At 42.4% G+C, this 23937-nt stretch overlaps 2 protein-coding genes across 2 annotated transcripts in view; one reads left to right on the forward strand and one right to left on the reverse strand.

The window, feature by feature from the left end:
• The window catches only part of LOC102096622 (uricase), a 25359-nt gene continuing 1422 nt past the window's right edge, over positions 1–23937 (forward strand). The window contains exons 1-7 of the mRNA XM_065072677.1: positions 1–128; positions 18049–18267; positions 19038–19154; positions 19280–19358; positions 22382–22568; positions 23095–23218; positions 23756–23839. Of these exons, the coding sequence (XP_064928749.1) occupies positions 114–128; positions 18049–18267; positions 19038–19154; positions 19280–19358; positions 22382–22568; positions 23095–23218; positions 23756–23839 (825 nt within the window). The 5' untranslated portion in view covers positions 1–113. The remainder of the gene's footprint in view (positions 129–18048; positions 18268–19037; positions 19155–19279; positions 19359–22381; positions 22569–23094; positions 23219–23755; positions 23840–23937) is intronic.
• On the reverse strand, positions 6323–16079 carry DNASE2B (deoxyribonuclease 2 beta). The gene is made up of 6 exons (XM_005507232.4): positions 15785–16079; positions 11871–12048; positions 10557–10638; positions 9395–9556; positions 7692–7889; positions 6323–7125 (listed from the first exon to the last, which is right to left on the reverse strand). The coding sequence occupies exons 1-6, from the start codon at positions 15898–15900 to the stop codon at positions 6770–6772; spliced, it is 1092 nt and encodes a 363-aa protein (XP_005507289.2). The 5' UTR covers positions 15901–16079; the 3' UTR covers positions 6323–6769.

Consider the following 23937-nt stretch of genomic DNA (forward strand, 5'->3'; position numbering starts at 1 on the left):
CCTAGCTCCTCCTCTGATATTAAGATGACACTTTTTATAGAGCTGCAGTTTCCAAACTGCCATCATTCTGCTGTGGGATCCTCAACTGGGAGGCGACAAAACAGCAGGTCACCATGAGCCAAGTGACAGTAAGTAAGATCTAGGAATGCTTGCTGATTTTGACTCAGTGCAGTGAGAAACAACAATATTAGACTGATGGTGGTTCGTTGGTTTAGTAAGTGCTGAAGAGTGAAGTAGGATCAGAGATGAAATAAAAAAAAAATATAAACTGGGAAAGTTTCGGAACTAAGTTGTATTTTTACCTGAGAATAAAAGTCCATATGTTGTAGAGATATCTGTAATAATAATCCCAAGAGCTAAGTGTCAAAGGCATCAGTTTGCTTATCACTGGTTATGTTCTTTTGTATTTGTCTTTACTTTGTTGCCTGCAGTTCTTTCAATGCCACAAGAATGAATGAAGTGAGCTTTAGTGTCACAATCCATAATGATATGATCTGTAGTTACTCTTCCGGATGTTTTGCATCTCTTGTTTTCATTGTATGTTTTGATTGGCTATAGATCTTAATACTAGCTTCCTTCTTCAAAAAAATGGTTTAGCATGTTGTTCAAATATGTGTGGTTCAAACTGTTTAGCTTATTAATTTCTTCCTCCTGCTTTTACATACTTAATGCTTTTGACTTTGCCTTGCCCCACCTCATGTAGGTTTGGTAAGAGACAGGAAGCGACTTTCTCTTCGGGTGTTGGTTTGGGGTTTTTTGGTTTGTTTTTAATACTTGGCTAAGTCACGTCAGTTTATGACTTTTCATTTTTATCTCTCTGTGGCATAGCCTGTGGAGGTTGTATCTGTAAAATGTATCTGTAAAATGTATTCTGTAAAAACTCCTAATGGTTCTGTGTCACCAAACTCCAGGTCTCTGACCTCCCTGGTGTTGCCCATCTTAATGTTCCTTTTGCTCTTCTCCTGCTTTTTCTCTCATTCACCATCAGTTGTCATGTTGTCCCTTCAGGGTTTTCTTCTCCATTCCTCCTGCAAGCTCTCTTTGCTCCCATTTCTCTTCTTCACAACTTTTGGCAGTAAATAGGAGGGCGGGTTGGTGGGTAACTAGGACTACAACTGTAGGAACTGTCTATTTCTTCCACAGTCTTTCCTTGCAAAGTCTCCCATGTAAAATTGTCAGTTCACTCATTCTAGTCTTGACTTTCACTAAATAAATATTTGGAGTAGTTAGAAAGTAAGAGAGGAAAAGATGGAGATTTGCTTTGCACAACGCCTGGGATTCACAAGGTCGGTGTGTGAACTGGAGCAGCTTCCAGAGCAGGGAAGGAAACCATTCCTGAAATGTGCACTGAGCTGGGAATTTCTAATCCTGAATATGAAGTGGTTGATAGTGGTGCTGAGTATACACATATCAGTACTAAGGTACATTTTTAAAACTGCACTATAGCAAGAGAAATACTGACTTCTAACTGGCAGAATCTTAGCCCAAAAAGGAAACCTGAAAAACAAAAAGCCAGATGCAAAAAAACCTTGGAGCTAAATGCTGTCACACTTTGGAAAATTAGAAGTAAGAAACAAAAAGAAAACACTTGATGATAGGATTTTTAGTGAGCTTTTGGTAGGTTTTGGAATGATAATGGGAAAAATAATTTACTGGTGTAAAGTGACATGTTTGTGGACATTAATATATGTGAAGACAGATTTTTGGGTTATTGTATTGTGATGAACAACTGTGTGACTAATTACATGCAAAATTTCTATGATTAATAAGTTAGGCAATGCTAGTACAAGTATATTACAGTAAACCACTTGTAGCAATTGCCAGCACTCTAGCAGGCGGCATTAAATACTGTGCTCTGTTCCGGTAAAGCTCTGAGTATTTGAGTATCAGTTTGCAGTTCCTACACTGCAAAGTGATCAAAGAAGGGGAAGAATGTTCCTTACTTCTGTCTCTCTTACGGGACATTCAGAATAACCTCCAGAGATCTTGTGTAGAAATGTCAAACAAACTCGACTGAAAAAAATAAAATCAAGAGGATTAATAAAAATCACTTGAGTAAAAAGGTAACACAGCTGTTTATAAGAAACAAGATCTATTTTTCCAAGCCCTGATGGTTTGTACTTAGCAGTTTGAGTAAAATGAACATACCAGATATGCAAAGAATAGCATACTCTTAATACTGGGATAAATCAGTTAAAAAACAAAGATAAGCATACAAGGGCCAACTTAAAAAAAAAAACACAAAACAACAATATTGTGAGCTAGCTCCTGAGGCCAAGATCTGAAAGTGCTATAACTGATTTCTGAGTTCATATGCAGCATCTTTTACTGTATTCATTCCAAATTCTGAAGGATTATGAGAAAATTCGGTGGATTAGGCCTTTAATCTGGAATCTCCAGGCTAAATAGGAAAGTGTCAGATACAGCTAGGCTGCTCAGGGTATCAGGGTATCTAGAAAACACTGATGTTGGTGTCCTAGCTTGACATTTCAGGTCAGGCTCTCTGTTTTGGACTATGAAGAATTTATTCCCTGCTACAAGACTTCCTTTCCACACTTTGCCTAGCATAAATTTCTATTCATCCCCATTCTCATTTTTAAATTCCTGTCTTTTTAAGAAATCTCTTGTGAAATAAAAGAGGTGCATCATATTCTTACATCACATTCTGAGCACAGTTAGGCTTTGGCTTGCACTGAGCTTTCAGAAGACACTGCCAGCACTGCTCTGTCTCCCAAACATTTTACCCAGGGCATAGGCAGCTTATGTTCTGGAGCAATTACTAAGTACCCAGTGACATATCTTTCCCACAAATGGAAAAAAAAAAGGTATAAAAGAGATTCACACAATAATGTATGGGCGTTAACATGCGGGTGGAAATTTCTCTGGGGATAATTATGTGACTATACTAATAACGCCAAGGATTCTTTGATATATTAAAACAAATTGTCACAATAATGTTCTTGAGCATTTTATTACTGTCAGGACTCAGGAGTGTATATACTTAAGAGAGGGATGAGAGAGGCCCATATGTGTTTGCAAAAATAAGCCTTCTCCCTTCAGACTGCAGGCAAGCTGCGGAAGCCCTGTTTGATGCAGGTGCTTGCACTAGATGTGTTTACTGGAAACTTCCAGTTTTGAGAGCAGAAAACAACATAAATGTGCCGACAGGGGATCAGCAAGTGTGGTTTGCCAGGATAGTTGGATGAAGGGGCATTACTGACAGTGAAACCATCAAAATCTCCGAGATTTGCAGGATTTCTGTATTTTTAAAAAGGACAATCTAGCACACTTTGAAACAGCCTTAGCTGTGGTTCAATATGCCTGTGGACCTCCATGGTAAGTAGAGGTGAGCACACCTTGGACAAGGGGAGGTTCCCAGCCCAGTCAGAACAATTTCTCCCAAAGGTTCCCTTGGCTTGCTGGCAGAGTCTGGCATGGAGCCCTGGGTGTCCTTCACAAATTCTCCAACACATGGGGCTCAGTATATTGTCGCTCCTTGTGGAGACACCAGAAGCAATCCCACCAGCAAGGCTGCACTCTGAAGTGGGCTCGGGCTGCAATGCCCATGCCTGTTTCCCAGGACTGCAATTGCCCAGCTGGAATTTAACTTCATATGGTTTAATTTTTTATGCCTTTGATTTTTTTTTTCCTCTCCTAGAGATGCTAATGTCTAATCCTTTGACCTCTTGTGTTGAGTCTCTTCCTACACAGCAAACCACTACCCTAATGTTTCACAGTTACTCGTGGTATAGAAGCATCCACAGGGATACAGGGGTTTGCAGAAAAAACATCAGATTTTCTGGCACAGTGACAGGGAGCAGAGCTGTGCCCTTGCTTGGGGCTGGCCGTGGCTGTGGTGAGGGTAGGAGACATCCTGGCGGTGAGTGAGAGGGAGGTGTATATTTGGGGAGGCTATATTTGCATTTCCCGCCCCTGGTGAGCTTGTCAGGCAAGCTGGGACCCAGCCTCGGCTTGTGGAAATGATTACAAGGCAGTTTGTACCAAACAAAGATCCCTGCTATTGTGTTTGTTACAAATTTGGCTGCAGCACAGTAATGTTTAGTGGATTAATAATGTCTGCTTTGGGCCCCTCCTACTCCCTTGGCAAACAATTTTCGTGTATAATAAATGTTCTCATTTAGTCTAAGTGGAACAGAGACCAGGGGTCAGAATAGCCATACCTGTGTACTGAGGAGAAGAGGCTCTGGGTTTCCAGAAGAGAGACCAGCTTTCTCCCCTCTCCATGCTGGGGTCTTCTGAGACGTCTGTCCTTCTGCACTCTCAGCTTTGCAGGTCGGGTCCCCCTGAAATCACAGCGGGGGCAGCACCAGAAGGTCCTTTCCTCAGGAGAAGATCTGTTGGTCAAGAGTCACAGTGGGCAGCAAAGGCAGCACAGAGTCCCTGGGACAGGCAGGAATCTGTTGAGAGTTTGGCATTTTGGAAAAGAACAGCACATTTTTAAATTAGAACTTTTGTGAATATATACATAAAACATGCAGAAATAAATATTTCACACCAACGACTGATCACAGTGCATGCTGGGAGGGCATATGTGGCTGAGGAAGTGGCAAATGGTCTTGCTTTTGCACAAGAAGCCTGAGAGTTACAAAACCTTTAAAAATCTGTATGGTTTATCTTGTTGAATATCAGTCTCTTTCGGGAAACAAAACAGTCTGCCCATATTTCATAATATGTGTAGTAGAAATACCAGAAGATGCAAATATGGAAGTTACATAACGAAAACCAAACTGAATTTAAACTGTTTACAGCCAAAAAATGAGAGAACCAGAACTGCGACTGGTTTATTGCTACACCACTGACAGGAGTGTGTGCACAACCTGGCTATTGAGGTGCTTGTAATGTTGTGCGGTACCCCTGTTGCCATCTTCCCACTGTTGTTTGCACCCATTCGGTATCAGCTAAAATGGAGGCCACCAGTCTTGGGTATAATGAAAGAGGAACATTCTAAGTAGTCTGGTGAAGCTTTACGACAGCAATTAATTGATCAAATAATTAAGAAGAACAACCAGCACTTGTCAAGTGGGGAGCAGGGCTGTGACAACACTGTTGTGACACATGGTAGACGGAGACTCTTTGCTATGGCACCCTGTGACCCAAGTGCTGTGGGTGAGCACCTCCCACAAGAAATACAGGTTGTGTCCCAGGTCCAGCTGCCCTCTGATGCACCAGGTGAACCTCACCAGCGGCGTCTCCAGTGAGGGTTTCTTGCTGTTCCTGTACACTGAGGTCATACATGTGCACAGTTGTGGGCAAGATGTAAGAGTTCAGACAGATCAGGTTAGGCTGGTGTCTGCCATGAAAAGGTGGAGAAGATGAATGACTTTTATCTTGTCTTATCTGAGTAGTGCCCTACCACCCCACTGCTCACCGGCTCTGTGTCACTAGCAGTTTTCACTGCAACAAGTAGGTGTTGCTTGACCACAGCTCGTAGAACAATGAAAAATAGATATTTATTACAATTTGAAAAGCACCAGAGAAATAACATTATCAAGCAACTTATTTATCAAACGTTATTTGGTCATATGCAGGGAAAAGAAAGAGTCCTGCTTTGTGCAGAATATCTAAACTATCTACATGATTTTCACTGAGCTATGAGACTCGGGTTTGCCTTCAATCCAGATTGACTAAATATAAAATCTATTTCTGGACAATTCTCCTCATTAATCAGGACAGATGCATCTTTTTTTAATTTCTTCAAGAAGTATGCACAAAAGTTTTCAGAAATTAATTTGTTTGGTACTTTGTACATGTTTTTTGGTTGATTTTTCTGGGTGAAAAGGGAAGGAAATCTTCAAAAACTTCTTGCAGTTGTGGGGCATTTCTTTATATCTACTTCCTTTTAAGACACTTGCAGAGAATCAGTGGTATGGACTGCGAACATAGCAAAATGGAAATATCGTCGAGACAGACAGCTTTTCGGACTGGAGTTTATATTAGCAATTCAGGAAAAAAAATACAAGTGAGACGTAACCCTGTAAATATATTCACAAATGTATTAAATACAAATACACTTTTGAAATCTGAACCCAAGCATGTATCAGGATTTTGCAAATTAACTCTGTCTGTATAGCAAGTCCTTGCAAACTTCAGGTCCTAAGCCTGAGACAGCAGATATTGAAAATTAACAGTCACATCTCCTGTAGTGTAAAAATGTAGGTGAAATAGCATTTTCCTTCAAATATTTTCTTCTATTTTCTCCTTATTTTTCCTCTAATTGTCTCCATTTTTCCTTTGACAGCTGTAAAGCATTATAATAAAACACAAATAACTACAAAAATGGAAGAGGGAGACTGTAAAAAGACCATTTTTACTCTTAATTTATTTTGCTTATTCAGATTCTGGACATGTTTATTTGTTTATAAGATTGCTGTACATAGATAAAAGCACTAGAAAGATTCCCAAGTTATTGGTTACAAATGATTTAAAGCTCATGTCTTCTCTAAAAATTAGTCAAGTAAAACTGAAGCCTTCCTGTCCACAGATCCACTCATCTCCCTGACTGAATTCAGTCATGTCAGGTCTTGAAGAGATCCAGACAAACTGAGGAGAAATGCTGTGATTGATCTCAATACCTCCTGGGACACAGGGTGATTTTAAAGCATTTTTGGGTACTTTTGCTTGCTGCCCAGCCCCAACAACCCAGCTAAAGAGACAGGTTTCTGTTGCTCCTCCCATCCCATGCCCAGCATCACTCACAAGTTCGCCCCAGGACAGCAAAGGGGCTGTGCTGTTTGGGAGGAATGGTTCATTATAACAATGTGGAAGCCTCCGAGCAGCTTTCATAGTGGGTTATCAAGTGCCTGAAGGCTTTGTAGATGTGTTCGTTCTGTGTACAGATGAACCCACCACTTCTCCAAGCTTGCTCGGCAGCACGGTTTAAGTCTCCGATGCAGGTCCACTGATCTTTGTATTCCCTTGAAACAGCCCATTTGGAGTGATCATTAATAGAATAAAAGGTGGAATTCAACGGCGTCTGTATTAGGTTTATGTTGTAGACGTGATAGTCAAGAGAGCAATTTGAGGGAAGTTTTTGGCCAGAATGCTGCCAGGATTCAGACAACAAATCGGTCTTCAGTTCCTGAGCCATCCAGGCCACATAGATATCTGTGGAACAACACAGGGTGTGGGGAATTAGTCTTGCATGTTCCTTCATGTAAACAGGGACTGAAAAGTATCACATAAACTGGGCTCGTTTTGTTCCAATGCATAAAGTGACCCGGAGGGGATTTTGCCCCCTCCCCTTATTTAGACTTTTGTTTCAGAAGGTAATTTCTACTTTTCCTTCTTCTCCTGTAAAACCTGTTAAAATCATCAGGTAAAAAAGTAAAGGCAAAAAATGTCAAGCCTTCTCCACAGTAACGACAACAACAACAACAAAACAGATTATTCAAACCCCATTTTTCTTTGTTTTTACTATTGAATAACAGGAAATAGATTGTCTGAAAATCCCATTTTTGAACACCTTCAGGCATTTGAAGGACTAGACAGCCTTTTGCTTTGTGGGGCTGAGAGAACATTATGTTGGGACACCCTTCTTTGCCCTCTGTTGTATTTATTTCTGAAGCTGAACTTCTTTTTCCCCTGAAAGAAAATACTAATTCTCAAAGATATATTAATTGCTTATTTCTTGCTTGAGAATGTGTGAGAGATAGAGCAATAGGTTCTCTTACCATCTATGAAGAAGTGTGACTTTGCGAAGTGCAGAAAGGTTTCCCCGTGAGCCGACTGGAGCTTGGAGAGGTGGCGCAAGGGGCCCGAGGGCAGCCTAGACCCTGCACAGAGCTTCTGCAGATTTGGGAGGTCAGCTTGGAAGATGTCAGGGATGGAACAGCTGTAGATTCCTGGATTATAACTCAGCATCTGTTGGTCTGAGAAAAGCCCAAAGAAAGGAACACATGTGGAATTAAAATGCTTAAAGCGAAGCAATCAAGAGAGTAAAGTTCTGCCTTGGAAAGGAAAACTAAATCCTCTTTAATCTTCACAGCCTATCTCCTGGAGGAGTTCCGTGTCAAAGTATCTTATTTTAGCAACTAAAAACATGTTTAATTGCTTTGTATTCCTGCTGGCCCTGAAGCACGTAGGCTGGCTGGGAGAGTACACTCAGGTTTTTCAACTTAGACCTCAATAATTTTAGCAGAACTGTCAACCGGTGGTCTCGGGCCCCTGCCACTTCCACCCGTGCTCATCTTCAAGCCTCTGAGCAGTCACACAGCGCTCAGGCAGCATGTGTCAGTCCCAGCCTGTCTGTATGTACAGGAGCAGTTTCCAGTCAGTTACGGTTGCCAAGCAAAATGCAAACAGAAGAGCTGCCAAAGGGTCTAGTTTGGGTTTAGGGAGAAAGGAGCTTGACTTTCAGCATCTGGATTGAATTTACAGAATAAATTTACTTTTCTCTACAGTGTCCAGCTTAACTGTAGAAGTCCTTGCCATTGGTATTGTGAAGGGCAAAGGAACAAATGGACTCAGTACATGAGTTCATGGAAGACCAGACCATCAGGTATTTTCCAGTCTTTCTGGCTCCAGAAATCCCTGAACTACAGATTACCAGGAGCTCAGAGGATGGAGTAGGAAAAGCATTAGTGTATGCATCTCATTTTCTCATCCTCTTTCCCTAAATACATGCAGAGATGCAAACAGGAACCTGGTGCAAATAGCTCTGGGGTGCGGCCAGCCTGACCATTCGCATAATGTATGCGTTTCATTAATATCATTTGAGGTCTTTAACTGAGAAAAGAGTTGAAAACAGTGTAAAAGTGTTAAGGAACATGCCAGTATGACTTCTTGTAATGCCTTTTGATAGTCCCTTTTCAGGATTCCAGTACCAGATATTATTGTCAGACTGTTCTGAATCTTAGAGGTATAGATTTGGGCTTCTTTTATTTTTAGCATTGATATTTTATAGGGCAAAAAGTACCTGGAGAAATTCTAAGTGATAATTATTCCATACTTGATATTTCGTAGTAGCCAAGGCTACCACTCCAGCTCAAGCAGTTATTGCCTTACATTTTTATAACTGCAGACGGCAGCTAAATAAGCCATTAGTGTTAAAAATGATTAAACATCATACTTTATATTTCCATAGCACTTTGTATGCATGGACTGAGTTTAGCTTTGATATGCACTCATGACTATTATTATCTCAATAGTCTCCATGGGGAGATGGAGACAGAGTGGAAGAGTGAATTTCCCCCATTCACACAGGAAACTGTTGGATAAACATAACTGAAGCCGAGAATGCTGTTTCCAGGCCCCGCTTAATTTCCCAATGTGCCAATGAAGGACAAGAACTACCAAATTTTGAGGCAAAGGCTCAAGAAAAGTAACCAGAGAAATGCAGCAAGGCAAAGGCTTTCTTAGGGAGAAGCTTTTATACCTAATTCTGTGAACTGATCATATTTGAAGGTTATACAGATGACTGTCTGTCCATAGGTCTCCCCAGTAGCCGGATACTGATAACCATCCTCAGGAATGGGAGGGAACAGGGGCACGCTGTGAATCACCCAGAAGCCTTGTGATTTGTCCAAGAGCAGAAATCCTGTCAATAACAAACAAACAAAAAAAACAGTTATTGCAAGGGAATTAAAGAGGAAAAGCCCTGAGACGATAGAGATGTGTCCTGCTTTGGGTTTGCTGCTGCAGATACCACACTTCAGTGTGTTCATTTCTACAGTAAACTGGCTCTAGAGTAAATTAATGGATTATAGGACACACTAATATTGTATTAAAATTGCATTAACTCTCTCCTGCATAGCCCAACTCAAATGGTCACCGTGTTTCTTTTGAAAAAAAAAATATTTTAAAAACCTTTCTCTTTCTCTGCACAAATTTAGTCTTCAAAAAGTCTGATATTTAGTGCCCGTGACTCTCTCTCCACTGCTCATTTTCCTTCCCTTCATGTACTCACTGTATAAGGGGAACCAGAGTTGGTCAGCACCGTGTCTTCTTGCCCGGAGCAGCCTCTCCTCCCCGGGCAGCAGCAGAAAGAGGGGCTCCCCAGCCACCCCAGTGCTGCTGCCTGGAAATCCAGCCCTGCAAAACACCTTCATCCCAGTGGGGCTGGGCAAATTCCAGCTGCTAAGTTGCCTCAAGGCAACATTTATACCTCCACTGAAGTTTACACTTATCTAAAGTCTTGCTTTACTTTAACCGCACACTTTAGCACTTCCATGGTCTTGGCAGCAGTTTCTTGCCCCAGAGAGTTTGGTGGTTTATGTTTTGGGTGCCTTCCCCTTCACACCTTGCACTGCTCTTGCCATTAGGCTCAGGACAGTGTGGTTTGTACTTGCTGAAAGGAGCCGTCTGAGTTTCAGCTCTTGAAAATAAAGAGTCCATAAGCCCTAAGAGTTGTTCAGCACAGCAAAACCAAAACAGGAGCTGCAGCATGTATAACTATACAGCAAACCATGCATCATGCAAATCATTCTCCAGTTTTGCTTTAGGTAGGAATTTTTGATATGCAGATAGACAAACAGACAAGTAGATGCTATCCACAACTTTAGAAAAGAGAAAACAGTAGCTTGGGACTTTCCCTGTACCTTTGGTATGTCCTCTTTTCCACGCATTGGAGTCTGATTTGGGGACCTCGTCGTTGTATATCGCGTATGCAATACTGTTTTTCTGCAGGAAAACACACATTTCTGAAACACGGCATTCAGTAAAAGGAAGGCATTTAAGTGAACATCTGCTAGGAACAGAAAAAAAGAGTTCAGGACTTCTCTGTGTGAACATCACATGCCTAATCCTTCTCCCAATTCAGCTGACACAGTATCTGCAAAAGTTACAGCAAAATAAACCTGAAGATTCAGCACCAGTGTCCTGGTTAATATAAAGTGGAATTTTTGTCAGTCATTGCAATAGCTCTTCCTCAAGAGGCTGAATATGCTCACTAAGACAATTTACATGGGTTTATCGTGCACTTGTTTGCAAAGAAATCCCCCCCTCTTTATTTTTTTGTGTCTCTTTTTGATTTAGCAGCCAAATCCAGTGAAAATGTTTGCTGAGGAAAAATAGACACAATAAGTGTTCTTATGAAGGAAAAGCCATTAATGCTTTTATGCAAAACATTTACATATAGCCACACCTTGTTCCTCCTGTATAGGGAACTTCAAAGGAGTTGGGACATGCTTCCCGGTGTACTTTGAGTGTGTAAACAGTTTATTACAATGAAGTAAGACCTGGAATAGGACAGTTTGCCAATAGCTGACTGACTTTCCGGGAAACTCTTCTACATATAAATTAATGACACCCTGCCACTAACACACAGCAGAAATGCAAAGACACAGCCAGACGCCCAAGAATACTATGTGGATGATGAAAAAATTACAGATCTTGGGGTATTTTATAATCACTTCACACAAATCTAAATGAGGTGTCTGACTGGGGTGGGGATCTAACAAGCAGCGTATCACAGTGATTTCAGGGGAAAGAGCAAAACCCAGATTTGATTCGAGACAGAGCAGGAAACACATGGACATGGGAGGGTTTAAGACAAGTGTCTGTAGCAGTCACCACTGGCCCTGGTCAGAGTTCACAGATTCAGGTGTTGCTCAACATGAATTGCAGAGAAGAAGCCAAAGGGACTACATACCAACATTTTTTTGATGAGCAATACTTGAAGTGTGTGAAAGGCTTATTAGAAGTTGAATTAGAAGTCTGGGGGTAATTTCTAATTGTAGCCAAAACCACAAATAATCTGCCCAGCAGTCAAGATGCTCCACTTGACATGTTTTAGTAGATCTAGTTGGTCAGGTCCAGCCATACCTCTACATGCTCGTTTTGGCTAGTTTAATTTCATTTGCGTGTAGTACCAAGTGAGCATACTACCAAAATGATAATGAAATGTCACTTGCCTCAGATTCATAAGTGTCGTACAGCTGCTTCAGTGTTTGTCCCAGAGCACCCTGTGTCATGTTGATGAGGTATTTACTGAGCTGCCACTGCGGAGCCAGGGTGTCCATGTACATGTATTCCAGCCCCAGCATGGGAATCTCTCCTTTCACATGTTTTGGCAACTTGTAAAGAGAAAACCTGCAACAGTGAAGAGCAATTTTTTGTTTATTTTCTTTACAACCATCTTATTTGAATGTGTAAATCCACATCTCCTTCTCACCTGAGGGTTTCAGGGAAGGGTGACTCTGGGAATGTCTACAGTGGCAGGGGACCAGTGCCACCAGCATGCCATATGGACATCTCAGCCTCGAGTAGGTGGCCCAGCGTGGGAGCCAGCAGCAGCACAATATTGTCAGCACAATACCTGCTGCAGACAAATTTGTTCTGCTTCTTGGCACACCAGGGAGGCTGATTCAGCACCAAACTCCTGTTGCTGCTGTTGGTACCCCAAAAGAATTTGAGGCAACCCTGGTTTGGAGTCCCATTTAGCCACCAAATCCCTATTGCTCCTGATTCTGGTAGAGAAACTCAGGTTATAAACTCAGTCTGATATTCTTGTGATCAATCTGGACACCTCTTACCTATCTGTTTTTATATTATGCAAATACAACTTTACATGAAGTAGATAAAATTATATATTAAAATTATAAAAATGCATAATGTAACATTTATACATATCAAACCCACAAAATAAGTATAAAGCTATTTGATAATGCTGGTCCAATCCTACTTTTCATAACAAACTCACTCTGCTGAACTGTTGCAGACTGGATATTTGCAAACCATTAGCCAGAAACACAATCTTTTCAAAATTGTAGAGTACTCAACATAGTCAGTGAATGGCTCAGTTCATATTAATGTCGCTGATGAAGTAAACAGGTTTTCCCAGTGTGCAAGTCCATGGGATTAATTGCAATATAATTAATTGAGCCACTTTCTTTGAGTGCTGTAATTGAGTAATTTGTTATTTATGTCGATAGTAAGAACTGAGCGGCATTTTTTTCAATCCTATACTACTTATTAAAAATTCAGCTTGACTGTGCTTAACTCTTCAAGTATATCAGGAGAAATAAGCCTTGCCCAGTTGATTTACAGTCTCAAGTTGGTCAGAAAAGGCATCTCCAAAAGCAAGGAAGAAGTGGCAGAAAAATATTGGCTAGAGGAATGTTTCATCCATGGGAAACATACATGTAGGGGCAGAAGAGAAACACACATCACTGGTGATCCTGGTAACCTACCTGCATTGCCACTGACTGAGTGATATTCCTCAAACATCTCAGGAGAAATTGTTGCTGATGACAGACCACAGAAAAGTGATTTACCGAGCAAGGCTGGGGAGAGCTGGCCATGCACGAGGAGTCACAGCAATCCCTTCATTTGAAATGAAGATTTGGAAGGGAGAGGAACAGCGATAGCTACAGTGGTACGAGCTGATCCAGGAATTAGTATACGAAGCCTTTCCAAACTGCTTTGAAATGCATTAGAAGATTTATGCTCTTGGGGTGTTTACAGCCTCGCATCTGCCAAACGCAGGTACGCTGATGGAAATGCTGGTAGTTCAGCTATCAGTAAATTGCCTGCCAGCTCCCAGCGGATACATGTTTTAGCCCTTTCCAGAAGGCCAGCTGAGTGTATTAGCAATTAAAATTGTATAAAAGCCTGCACTGCTATTTGTGCAAGGAAGTTTCGCAAGAGCTTAGGCATTTGTGGGAGCAGAGTGTAAGTTATTTTCCTGAGAACAGAGGAAAAGCAGATCTGCTTCTAGCCAATTAGCACTGTCACAGTGTTCAGTCATAAGCAGACAATAACTTACTTCAAATAATTGCATCTTTACTTCTTAATCACAGTTTTACTTATTCACTTCCCCCAAAAAACAAACAATAAACCCACAACAAACACCAAAACAAAACTGAAACAATGGGCATCTGTGGCTTCAGTCCTTGACTCAACACTTCTCAGAAAGCAGAGTTTTGGTTTTTATTTGCAGGGGAGGCTTCCCACAGAATACAGTGTGTTTGGGGGGAATAAGCGAGCGGCTCCCGCGGCCGTTTGCTGTGGCAGCCCCGGTGCGGGATGAGCTGTGGAGCTCAATGGGAACACAGGAGACGTGCCCCGCGTGGGCCAGAGCTGATGCACGGCTGGGAGTGCCCGAGGGAGCGGAGCTGATAAGGAAAGTGACTCCTCCGGTTTAGTGGCAAATGGCAGGGTGTGTGAATACTAATGATGAGTAATTATGGAATACTGCAGGATGAAACTACTGATCAGGAGGAAAACACGTAAAGCTCTTGCTCACTGAATATAAAACCTGCGGTGCTGTGTTTGTTTAAAAGGGCATCGACATCTTTTGGTTAAGAGGAAGCTTTTATCAGCACTTTCAGTTTTGCTTCTCCTGTCAGCTTCCTAACAGCCAAATCCAGAATTAGGCAAAAGATGACCATTTCTTGTCAGTAAACTAGGATGACCCCTGCAGATAGGCAAGTGTCTCTTTCATTTGATCACGGCACATTGAAAAGGAAACCCTCATGTCCTCCCTGCTAAACTTGGCAGAAGAGAACAGAGTTTTACCTGTGCAGACCCCCCTGCTCCCACCTGGAATGGGTCCCACATTGCTGGTGTCCACACACATGGTGGCACAGGTGAATGACTCCCAGTTGCAGCTTTCGAACAATTTCTTAGATAATTTAGATACAAAAATCGTGTTCATTTCAGAAATTGTTTTGTTTAGTTTTGTTTGTTTGAGGTTTTTTTTGTTTGTTTGTTTTGTGGTTTTATTTTGTTTTGCTTTTTAGCTTTAGCACAAGACAGACTTGTATCTTTAAGTTGTTGGATAGCTCCACCAAGTCTGATTCCTGAATAAAATCACATTATCCAGAAGGTCCTTGGCAAGAGTGACAAATCACAGGGATGGACCAGACCCTCATACATTTGATGCTACACTGCTACAGAGCCAAGCCAGCTCTGTGCCCCTGCTTGAGGGGCCTGCCTGCAGCCTGAGGAGCTCCTGCCTTCCCCACAGTCAGCTCTGTGTGCAGGGGAAGGGATGTGCAAGAATAGCACCTACTTCTTTATCACTCTTATCCAAACTAATAATTGTTCTGTGAGAAAGACATGTTTGTTTTGAAATTGGTTGATATTTATCTTTGGGAGGTTCTGTGCTCTTTTTTAAGAGCCCTCATTTCACTTTTTAAACCTGGGCTGGGTATTATGTAATTATACTTTGTGTCTTTCATCTTCAAAGCACATTAATCCAATTAATCATTTAATACCCAGACTCGGGCTCACTGCTGGCAGTGGGATGGTACCGGCTGTAATGCGCTGGCAGCTCGGGTGGTGGGAGCTGCTCCCCACTCAGGAGGTGCAGACGTGTCTGTCTGGCACTGCCACCCCACGATGCTCCTGCGTCCCTCCCAAGAGGGCAAGGGGACAAGTCCCACCACGCTGCTGTGTGGGTACGAGAAACAAGGCTCAGGGCAAGATACGGAGGTTTCACCCCTCGGCTCGGTTCCCTCAGCCCGAGGAGCTGCGTGCTGGAGCCACGGCCAGGCACCCTGGGGCTGCCCCGGCGAGCACAGCCTTGGCACCCGAACACAGGCTGCGCTGCCTTTGATGATGAGACATACACACTGTGTAAAATGGTGATTATTTTGCAGTTAGTCATAATGCAGTAGGGTGTTTGGTTCACTTAAATTAAATCACATTCCAGTAACTTATCTGTGGTTTCCCAAATGCAGAATTCAGCCACTACTCACAGGCAAACAGGGTTAAACCAGTGATTGCTGTGCACTACTTCTTGGTGATCCACTTACTTCACGCAGTTTTATCTCAAGTGTTATTTACTCACCCAGCGTTTCTCCCCTGCGCAGTGTTTACTTACCAGTCGACCACCTCCCCCTCTTCATTCCTGCAGGAAATCTCAGCTGCCCACAGGCGCGCGGAGCAGAGAAGCAGCAGCAGCAGAGCAGGGTGACACCGTGCAGATCCCACGGGCATTTTGGTTTCTCAGCTGCACAGAGCGGTCACTGCGTGCGCTCTAAAAGGAGAAATTGTGTTGCATTAGCTCCCGCCTCGTGCTGCTGCTGTAAGCACGGCCGCGGCGGCTCCCGGGACGCCAGGGCCAGCTGGGAGGTCGGGCTCCCGCTGCCGGAACAGGGCTCACGGGAGCTGCCGGAAACTGCTCATGGTTTCTTTGGGCAACAAAATGGCAAAATGAGAGTTGTTAAGTTATGTTTTTGAGAAAACTTACCATTGTGTTTTGAGAGGTAGTATTTAGAATACTTAGAATACTATTTAGAATACTCAAGGTATTCCACTTTTTTTAAAAAAGTGGATTTAAAAAATAGTAGAATACTTAGAATATTTAGAATACTATTTAGAATACTCAAGGTATTCCACTTTTTAAAAAAAAAGAGCTGCAGATAGCGAAACGCTTTCTGTTTTCTTTTTAGTGCTTGCTGCGTGACTGAAGCATGAATTATTTACAACTGTCTGAAAAAACCCTCGGTGTTCAGACAAGCGAAACACCATCATTTCCATCTCGCTACTCCACCCAGCTCCCACAGCGAGCAGCGCCTCTGCTCCAGCCCTGCCAAGAGGGTTTCTGGTGAAGCGCTGCCCGGTGCTGGCGCTGGGGCCTCTGTTTGTCTGTGGGGATTGAGCCCGCAGGGACTGACAGTCAGAGAAAACGCTCTGATCTCTGAGCCGCAGTAATTTACTTACAATTAGTTAAGATTTTTTTTATTATTATTATTATCTTTTAAGTGCATTAGCACATCTCTTAGAAGCAAACGTCTGGATTGAGCAACATTATATCTGATAATCTTTTAGCAACTCACACATGAAAAGCTTCAATTTATATTTTGGTGTGTAAAATATTCTTTCTCCCTCCTCGTTATGCTTACATTAAAAGGTGCTGATTTACATTAGAAGATGTTTATATCCAGTACAGTATATTTCAGCCTCAAGAAAAGTCTAGTGCAATAAGCTCTGGATATTTTAGCATAACAGAAATGCTTGGCAGTATTTTGTCTTCTTTCCAGTATAGCCTCTCCAACCCTGCAATAGATGTGGAAATGGGGTGTGTTTGACTGAAACAAGATCAAACTGAATAGGGCTTAGTGCAAACGAAACCAATGATCTCAGAAAGCCAGGATTTTGAAGGTGTGGATCAAACCCTGAGTTTTGCTGCTCAGACTCACTCCTGATCCCTTTTGTGGGAGATCAGAACTGTAACACAGGTGTGAGGAAAGGCTTTCACCCAGCCCAGCTCAGTCTGTCTTGTCTTCTTGCTCTTGGGAATTGCAAGGTGCATAGGGGGCATGACAGAACGCACAACATGCCAAGAAGGTGACAGCTGTTTCCATTTTCCATTTGGGACTTCTGGTGCTTACAAAGCAACCTTCCCACCTGCACGGGAGAATAGCTCTGATACTCAGCACTTCTACTCAGCCTCAGAGCAGCAAGTCCTCATGTCCTGCATGCATGGCGGAGTCAGCTGGGGACAGCTGGGGACGCAGAGTGTTCTGCTGCTGACAGTGGCTCTGCCGTGCAAGGCTGCCGACCATGGCTGGTCAGCTCCTGTGTGAAAACAGAGAGGGGTCCGCATTTTGCACACGCGGAGCCTGACAGGAGCTGTGGGAGCCGGGAGTCAGAGGAGGGGTTGGTGGTGCAGGTCTGTTCTCAGTGTCAGGGCAATCAGAGCTGTACGTGGAGCAGCACAGCCCATCCTGGCACAGCCAGCCCGGTGAGCAGCCATGGAGAATGCGGGTGTGAGAGCTGGTGCCCTCTGCACGGTGGTGACTGAATGCTCTGGGACACTGGGTTCAGAGACAGGTGATGGACGGGAGACTCAGCAGAGTCTTTGGATTAATCCAAAGACGGCGAACGGAAGAGACCGCCTCACTCTTACTCCTGTTAAATGATCTCCTGCCCATAACATTTTAAAATTCTGTCACAGCTGCTACTAGTGTAGAAATGTCTTCCTAAAGCATCTTTTTCTTCCTATCAGGACATTGCAATGGAAATATCTTCATCACAGTTAACCACAGAAATAAAGGCCATAAACATTGTTTGTTTCATTGACTGAGCGTTACTTAGGCTTCCATTGAGTTCCTTCACAACCATCACATATTTTCTCTGCAGATCAAGGATGTAGAAGTCCTCAACTGTGAATATGGCAAGAACACGATTAAGTTCCTTCGCCTCCACAGAGAGGGGAAGAAGCACTTTGTTAAAGAAGTGGAGGTGTGCACGCATCTCCGGCTGACCTCTGCTCAGGAGTACCTGGAGGGAAACAACTCTCTTGTGATACCTACTGACACCATGAAGAATATCGTCCTTGTGTTGGCCAAAAAAAATGGGGTATTTTTAATTTTTTTACTAGCCCTGCTGTTTCTTATGACTTCATTTGGAAGTGTTTGTTACACTTTTTATTTTCAAAATGCATCAAAGGCAACTCTCCCTCCATCAGCATGGCAGATCAGCACTAAAGTCACCTTCAGTGATTTGAGGGAGAATTTTTCTTCCTCCAGTGCTTATTCTGCAGACTTCTCCCTAGTTTTCCAAAGCCTTTTATATATATATATATAGAAAGCAGTATTTGTTGTAGATTTGTCATATAAGATAATTTTAAAAAATTTAGTAGCATATAATACTGCATTTTTGCTATATAGCGCTTTTCAATGGAAGTTCTCAAAGTGAGACTCCTCTTAATTCTGTTATCTGTGCTCTTACCTCCCTCAGTTGCGTCTATCATAACGACAATCTTTAGTCTGCAAATTGCGTATCACAGTAATGAAATCCCATCTTTAGCCTGTAAAGCTTAATCAGAATATTGCTATGATTATTTCAGCGTTATATCCTCAAAGTGTAAGGCTTCTGTAGCAGTTTTGTTCAGTCCAGGGACTGCAGCTCACAATACCACAGAATGGGAGATTTTTGACATGACTTTGTAGCTATTTGCAGTGTATGCTGCAAGCTGATCAAATGACTGGGCACAGTGCACAAAACCAGAATTGAAAGAAATCGGTGTTTTTTACAACATTGATCCTTCCCAAGTATTTACAATTAGCACAGTCTACATTTGTACATGAGGTAATTGCTTCTTTCTAATAGTACTGCTTGTGTCTTAGATCCCAACTATAGAACAGTTTGCTATAGATATCTGCAAACACTTCATGACAACATTTTGCCAAGTGGCGTACGTCAAAACCTACGTTCAAGAAGTGCCATGGCAACGTCTACACGAGGTATCTAAAATACTAATACATTCAGTTTGTTTATGCTGGAGCCATTCGTTATTCTCTGAGTTCCTGTTTTCAAGCTGAGATGTTATTTGCTGCACTTTTACTTACACGTGTCCTCTAAACTGCAGAACGGCGTTCCTCACATCCACTCGTTTATATGTGTTCCTGATGGGATCCGCTTTTGTGAAGCTGAGCAGTGCCGAAATGGTGAGAGAGAATTTGCAGCTTCCCCTACTTCTCTGTAAATACTTTGCTGAGGAGAGATGGAGATGGCTTTAGAGACAGCGAAAGCAGCCACGGGGCTCACAGCACAGCCAAACCTATCCAGAGGTCTAAAATGAAGAATATTCTCATGGTCTAATTTTGTGCTCCTTGATCTCTGAGACATGTCTGAAGAACTAATGTAGCTCACATTTGTATGTATATCCTAAACATACAGCAGTTACAACAGCACATACAACAGAACTGCTAGATATCATGACAGGATTTAATAGCCTCCTGAGAACGGTCTACTTACTTTTATACATTACAGTCTCACTATTATCATTAACCTCTAAAGAATGTGCAATGAAACCACACTGCTGTAGCCCAGTCACTTAGTTTGCAGGTATTTCCAATTCCCTGCCAGCATACCTTGGTTTTATTTCTAGGAAAGATGCAACTTCATTGCTGCAGCCAGGCTGGCTTGAACACTGTGAGCACTCAGGTCTACATGCAAACAATTCTTCACATGAAACTGCTTCAGAGTGTGCTTACTATTTTTGCATGCTATGTGTAAACAAAGCATTGTTTGGCTTCACTAAGAGTTTTGTGATGCTTAAAAGACATAGACTTTCAAGATTAACTGTCTGTCTGTAAATTGGCATTCCAAAGCGAGAGTAAGAATTCTCTCTTCTTGCTATGACTCACAACAAGAGTATTACTCCAGTCTCTCCATGTTGGTGTTTCATTTAACCCATCTCTCAGACTACTGGCAACTGAGCTGAGACCACCGTGGTTTCACACAGGGGGTTTAGAGGTTTTAGACCTTAGTTCAGTATCTGTCTATTATTGTCCTAACGTAACTTAGAACTGTTCCCCATCCTGCCTTCTCTCCATATTTTCCTAACATGGAAGGGTTAGTACCAGTGGCAAGAACAGCTTCCCTTGCAGACAAGACACAAGTTCTGAAAGGCTATGCTTTCTGGAAAAGCTGCTGCTCTTAACGTACAGGTTGAATATAAATTTTTCACCATCTTGAAAATTCAGCATGGAATTCTGTTATTTCAGTTTCTACACAAACAAAAAGCCTTGAGGGCTTACTGAAGAAACTGCCTTTCCTTCTTAGTCTTCCCCTCATGTAGTCCTTTAGCTGTTTCTTTAGGATTCCCTGCCTAGGTGAACAATAACCAAAGAGAAAATTTTGAAATCCTTCTTATTTTTTCTTATGAGAGAACCTTCTCTACCTTTAGCACCCTCCTATGCACCTATCAGCCAGACAAAGATATTTATTTCTCAGTTAATCCTATCTTTTAACACTTTTCTCGTCATTAAAAGACACCTAGTGAGGCTTAATAGAATTACAAGCTTATTTTTTTGCTTTATCGGCTGATAAAACGCTCAGACTCTTTTGGAAAGTGAAAACATTGTAGGTAACTTAATAGAGTCAATATTAGACAACTGAAAAGACAGCACAAAACATACTGAGAGCACAGCACACGCCGTTGACCTCAAAAACTCTGCCTAGGTTTTATGTTCTTCAGCACGAGCTTCAGGTCGATGGCTGCAGAGGCAGCCAGTGTGCCAGTAAATCATTCATTGCAAAGAGCTCTTTCGAACAAGGCTGCGCATTTGAATACGAGATACATACATCCTCAGGCTCACTGATAGTATCTGCGCTACGTTAATACCTGTGCCTTACAATCTTATACCCAAGCAATGAGTTCATGAAGATCTGAACAAACCCCAGAGTGTCCTGTCCAAGAACAGTCTCTTCTTCAGATTTTTTTGAAGCTTTAGTAAATAACAAGGATGTAGCCAAAATTATAGGCACACCTCCTTGGATCCATTGAAAAACAATAATGAAAGTAAACCATAGGAGAAACAGATAAAATACAGTTTTGATTATTTCCAGTGACAGAGCAGGGTTGTTTGTTGTTTTTTTTTTTAAAAAAAAACTCTCTACACAATCGTGTCATTTAGAAATATCCATCACACTGGAATTATTTCCAGTATAAACTCCTGCAAAGACACAGTTTAAAGACCAAGTCTATCAGTCTTCCCAATCAAAGGCAGGATTACCATGCACCAGATGTATTCAAGGATTAATTTTGAACTAGCTGGTGGGAGCACCAAGAGCAGCACAGAAACAGCAGCTTGGGCTGCAGCCACTGACTGTACAGGCTCTGGATAAGCCTCTGTGCCATGAAGTTTCTCTTTGAATCTGCTTTTTTGGCAGCTCTGGTCAGTGAAATTTTCAGTTATCAGTTTTGTGTGCTCTAAATGACTGATCGCTTGAAATTTTTTAGTCACCATCCAAAATATGTTAAAAGAAAAAGTTCAGGACGGAACGGTTTGGTCTTCAGAATATTATAATCCACCCATGCAATGCTGATCTACAACAGCACATTTTATAAATAGTGGCTAAGAGGAAAAACACTGTCAGTTTGAACCTGTGGGCGGCATCCGCATCAGTGCCAGTTCCTAATTAGCTGAACTGCAGGGATTTGCCCTGGCTCCTCGCCCTCTTGTTTTTAGGGATGCAAAACCCACAACAGGATGGGTATGCAAAGTGAATTTTTGGCTGAGGCTTCAAGTCTTTGCACAGAGAGTTTCTACATTCATCTGTCATTAGGAAAGGCTCGCCTCACCTCTCCTGCACCCCACAGCACTAGTAGCTTATTTCATTTCCCTTTAGAGCAATTAGTAGTCCCTGCACTGACATCAGTGAGAGACAACCCAATGCATGTCCCAGTTCCAAGGAGGTGAGATAAACAGTGTCCTTGGCTCACCTTGACTGCAGGTCATTTGATGGGATCCTCTGTTTTATAGATTGAGCCCTGATTGCAGTAATTTCTGTCTTATTTCTTACCTTTCTGCTAACATCAGTGTGCAGAAATTGATATTTTAAGTACCTGGTTTGTGACAGGAGCACATGAGTGAGTCCTAGAGTGTCACTGTGAGGTTTCTTACCCAGAGGTTTCTCTCTGCCTGAAAAGGAGCTCACACCGTCTCATATTTTTGGATCACAGGTCCTCTGGTTCTTTTTTCTGGAATTAAAGATCTGAAACTTATGAAAACAACACAGTCTGGGTTCGAAGGCTTCTTTAAGAATGAACACACCACACTTCCTGAAAGGCACGACAGGATTTTATGTGGAGAGCTCTTCTGCAAATGGTCATATGGCGAATGTAGGGATTTTGACTTCGATTGCATATGGTATGTGTCAAATCAAATAATGTTTATTACCTAATCTATCGTCCCTCTATGCAGTACAGAAGGTGCAAGGGCCCGATGTGCAGTCGCTGTGCACCGGTCGCTCTGGCAGATCTCAGTGGCAGCACCAAGCCCGTGGTCCCGGGGGCGAGCGGCAGCCCTGGGGGTTACTCCCTCTCTGCTGGTGCATCAAGGGACAGCACGTAAATGGACAGTTCGGTGTTCAGTACAGAGCACTTTAGGAGAACAAACTAACAGCTAATTTGTTCAATACCTGTAGCAAAACACCTATTTGTGAATTATAGAGTTGTGGCAGGGGGTGGGAATTTGGAGGTGACAGGATGAAGAAATTGTTTGGCCATGAAATCGCACAGGCAATGTCTTTGTCAGAAAAGACAGAGAAAATTAAAACCAAACTAAAAACAAACAAACAAACAAACCCCCCCTTCCCCACCACCACAGTAAAAAATTATGGATCTAGGCAGAAACAGCCGATACAAAGTTTTGTAAGAACCTGTGTTACCTCTAGGAACAAAGTCCGCGAGTGTATCCTTGAAGCCTTTGCTGGGCCACCTGACTGTGGGGAATATTCACCCTCTTACCAGAAGACTGTCAACAGTATCCAGATGTATATCCTTTCCAAAGTGCCACAGGTATCTTCATTCCTCCTGCTGCTGTTTTATTTAAACAATAGTGAACATTAATCGGACACCGACAAGACCAAAATGAGCCTAATAGTTCATCTGACAGCTCTAAAACAGACTGGAAACTGGTGGTACAGCTAGATAGTCTGAAAAAAATATAAACACCCCAAGAAGTTCATATGCTGCTCCCTGGCTGTGAACATAATGGGGGAGAATATCAGTGTTTGGCAGGACATGGGTAAAAGTGAGAGGCATGCTGCAACATTGTCTGTGGCCAAGGTGTCAAACTCATTTTCACTGGAGGCCACATCAGCCTCACAGTTGCCTTCAAAGGGCCAAATATAATTTTAGGTCTGTATAAATGCAGGAGGAGTTACATTTATACAGTCCTAAAATGGCCTATAGGTTCAACAGATTGCATTTTATCAACTGTAGGTGTGGGGAGGAGTGGTGCATTGCTTTTCTTTACAGTCAGTGACAAGACTGCCAGGCTGTTGGCTGAAAAGGTGCCCAAATTCATTGTCTCATCTGTTTTCACGGTTTCAGGTACAGGTCATAGAAACCGTCTTGAACAACACTTTTTACAATGTTGTAGACATGAAGAACCTAGGCTTGACCAACGACAAAGAAGTAAGTAAATGCTCCAAACACAGCTTGCCTAAACTCTTAGGAAATATACAGCCTTAAAGCGTAGCAGTCTGTTGTGTCATCCTCATGTGACAGAGAGA

The sequence above is a fragment of the Columba livia genome, chromosome 8 (assembly GCF_036013475.1).
Source record: "Columba livia isolate bColLiv1 breed racing homer chromosome 8, bColLiv1.pat.W.v2, whole genome shotgun sequence".
In the NCBI taxonomy this organism is placed as follows: Eukaryota; Metazoa; Chordata; class Aves; order Columbiformes; family Columbidae; genus Columba; species Columba livia.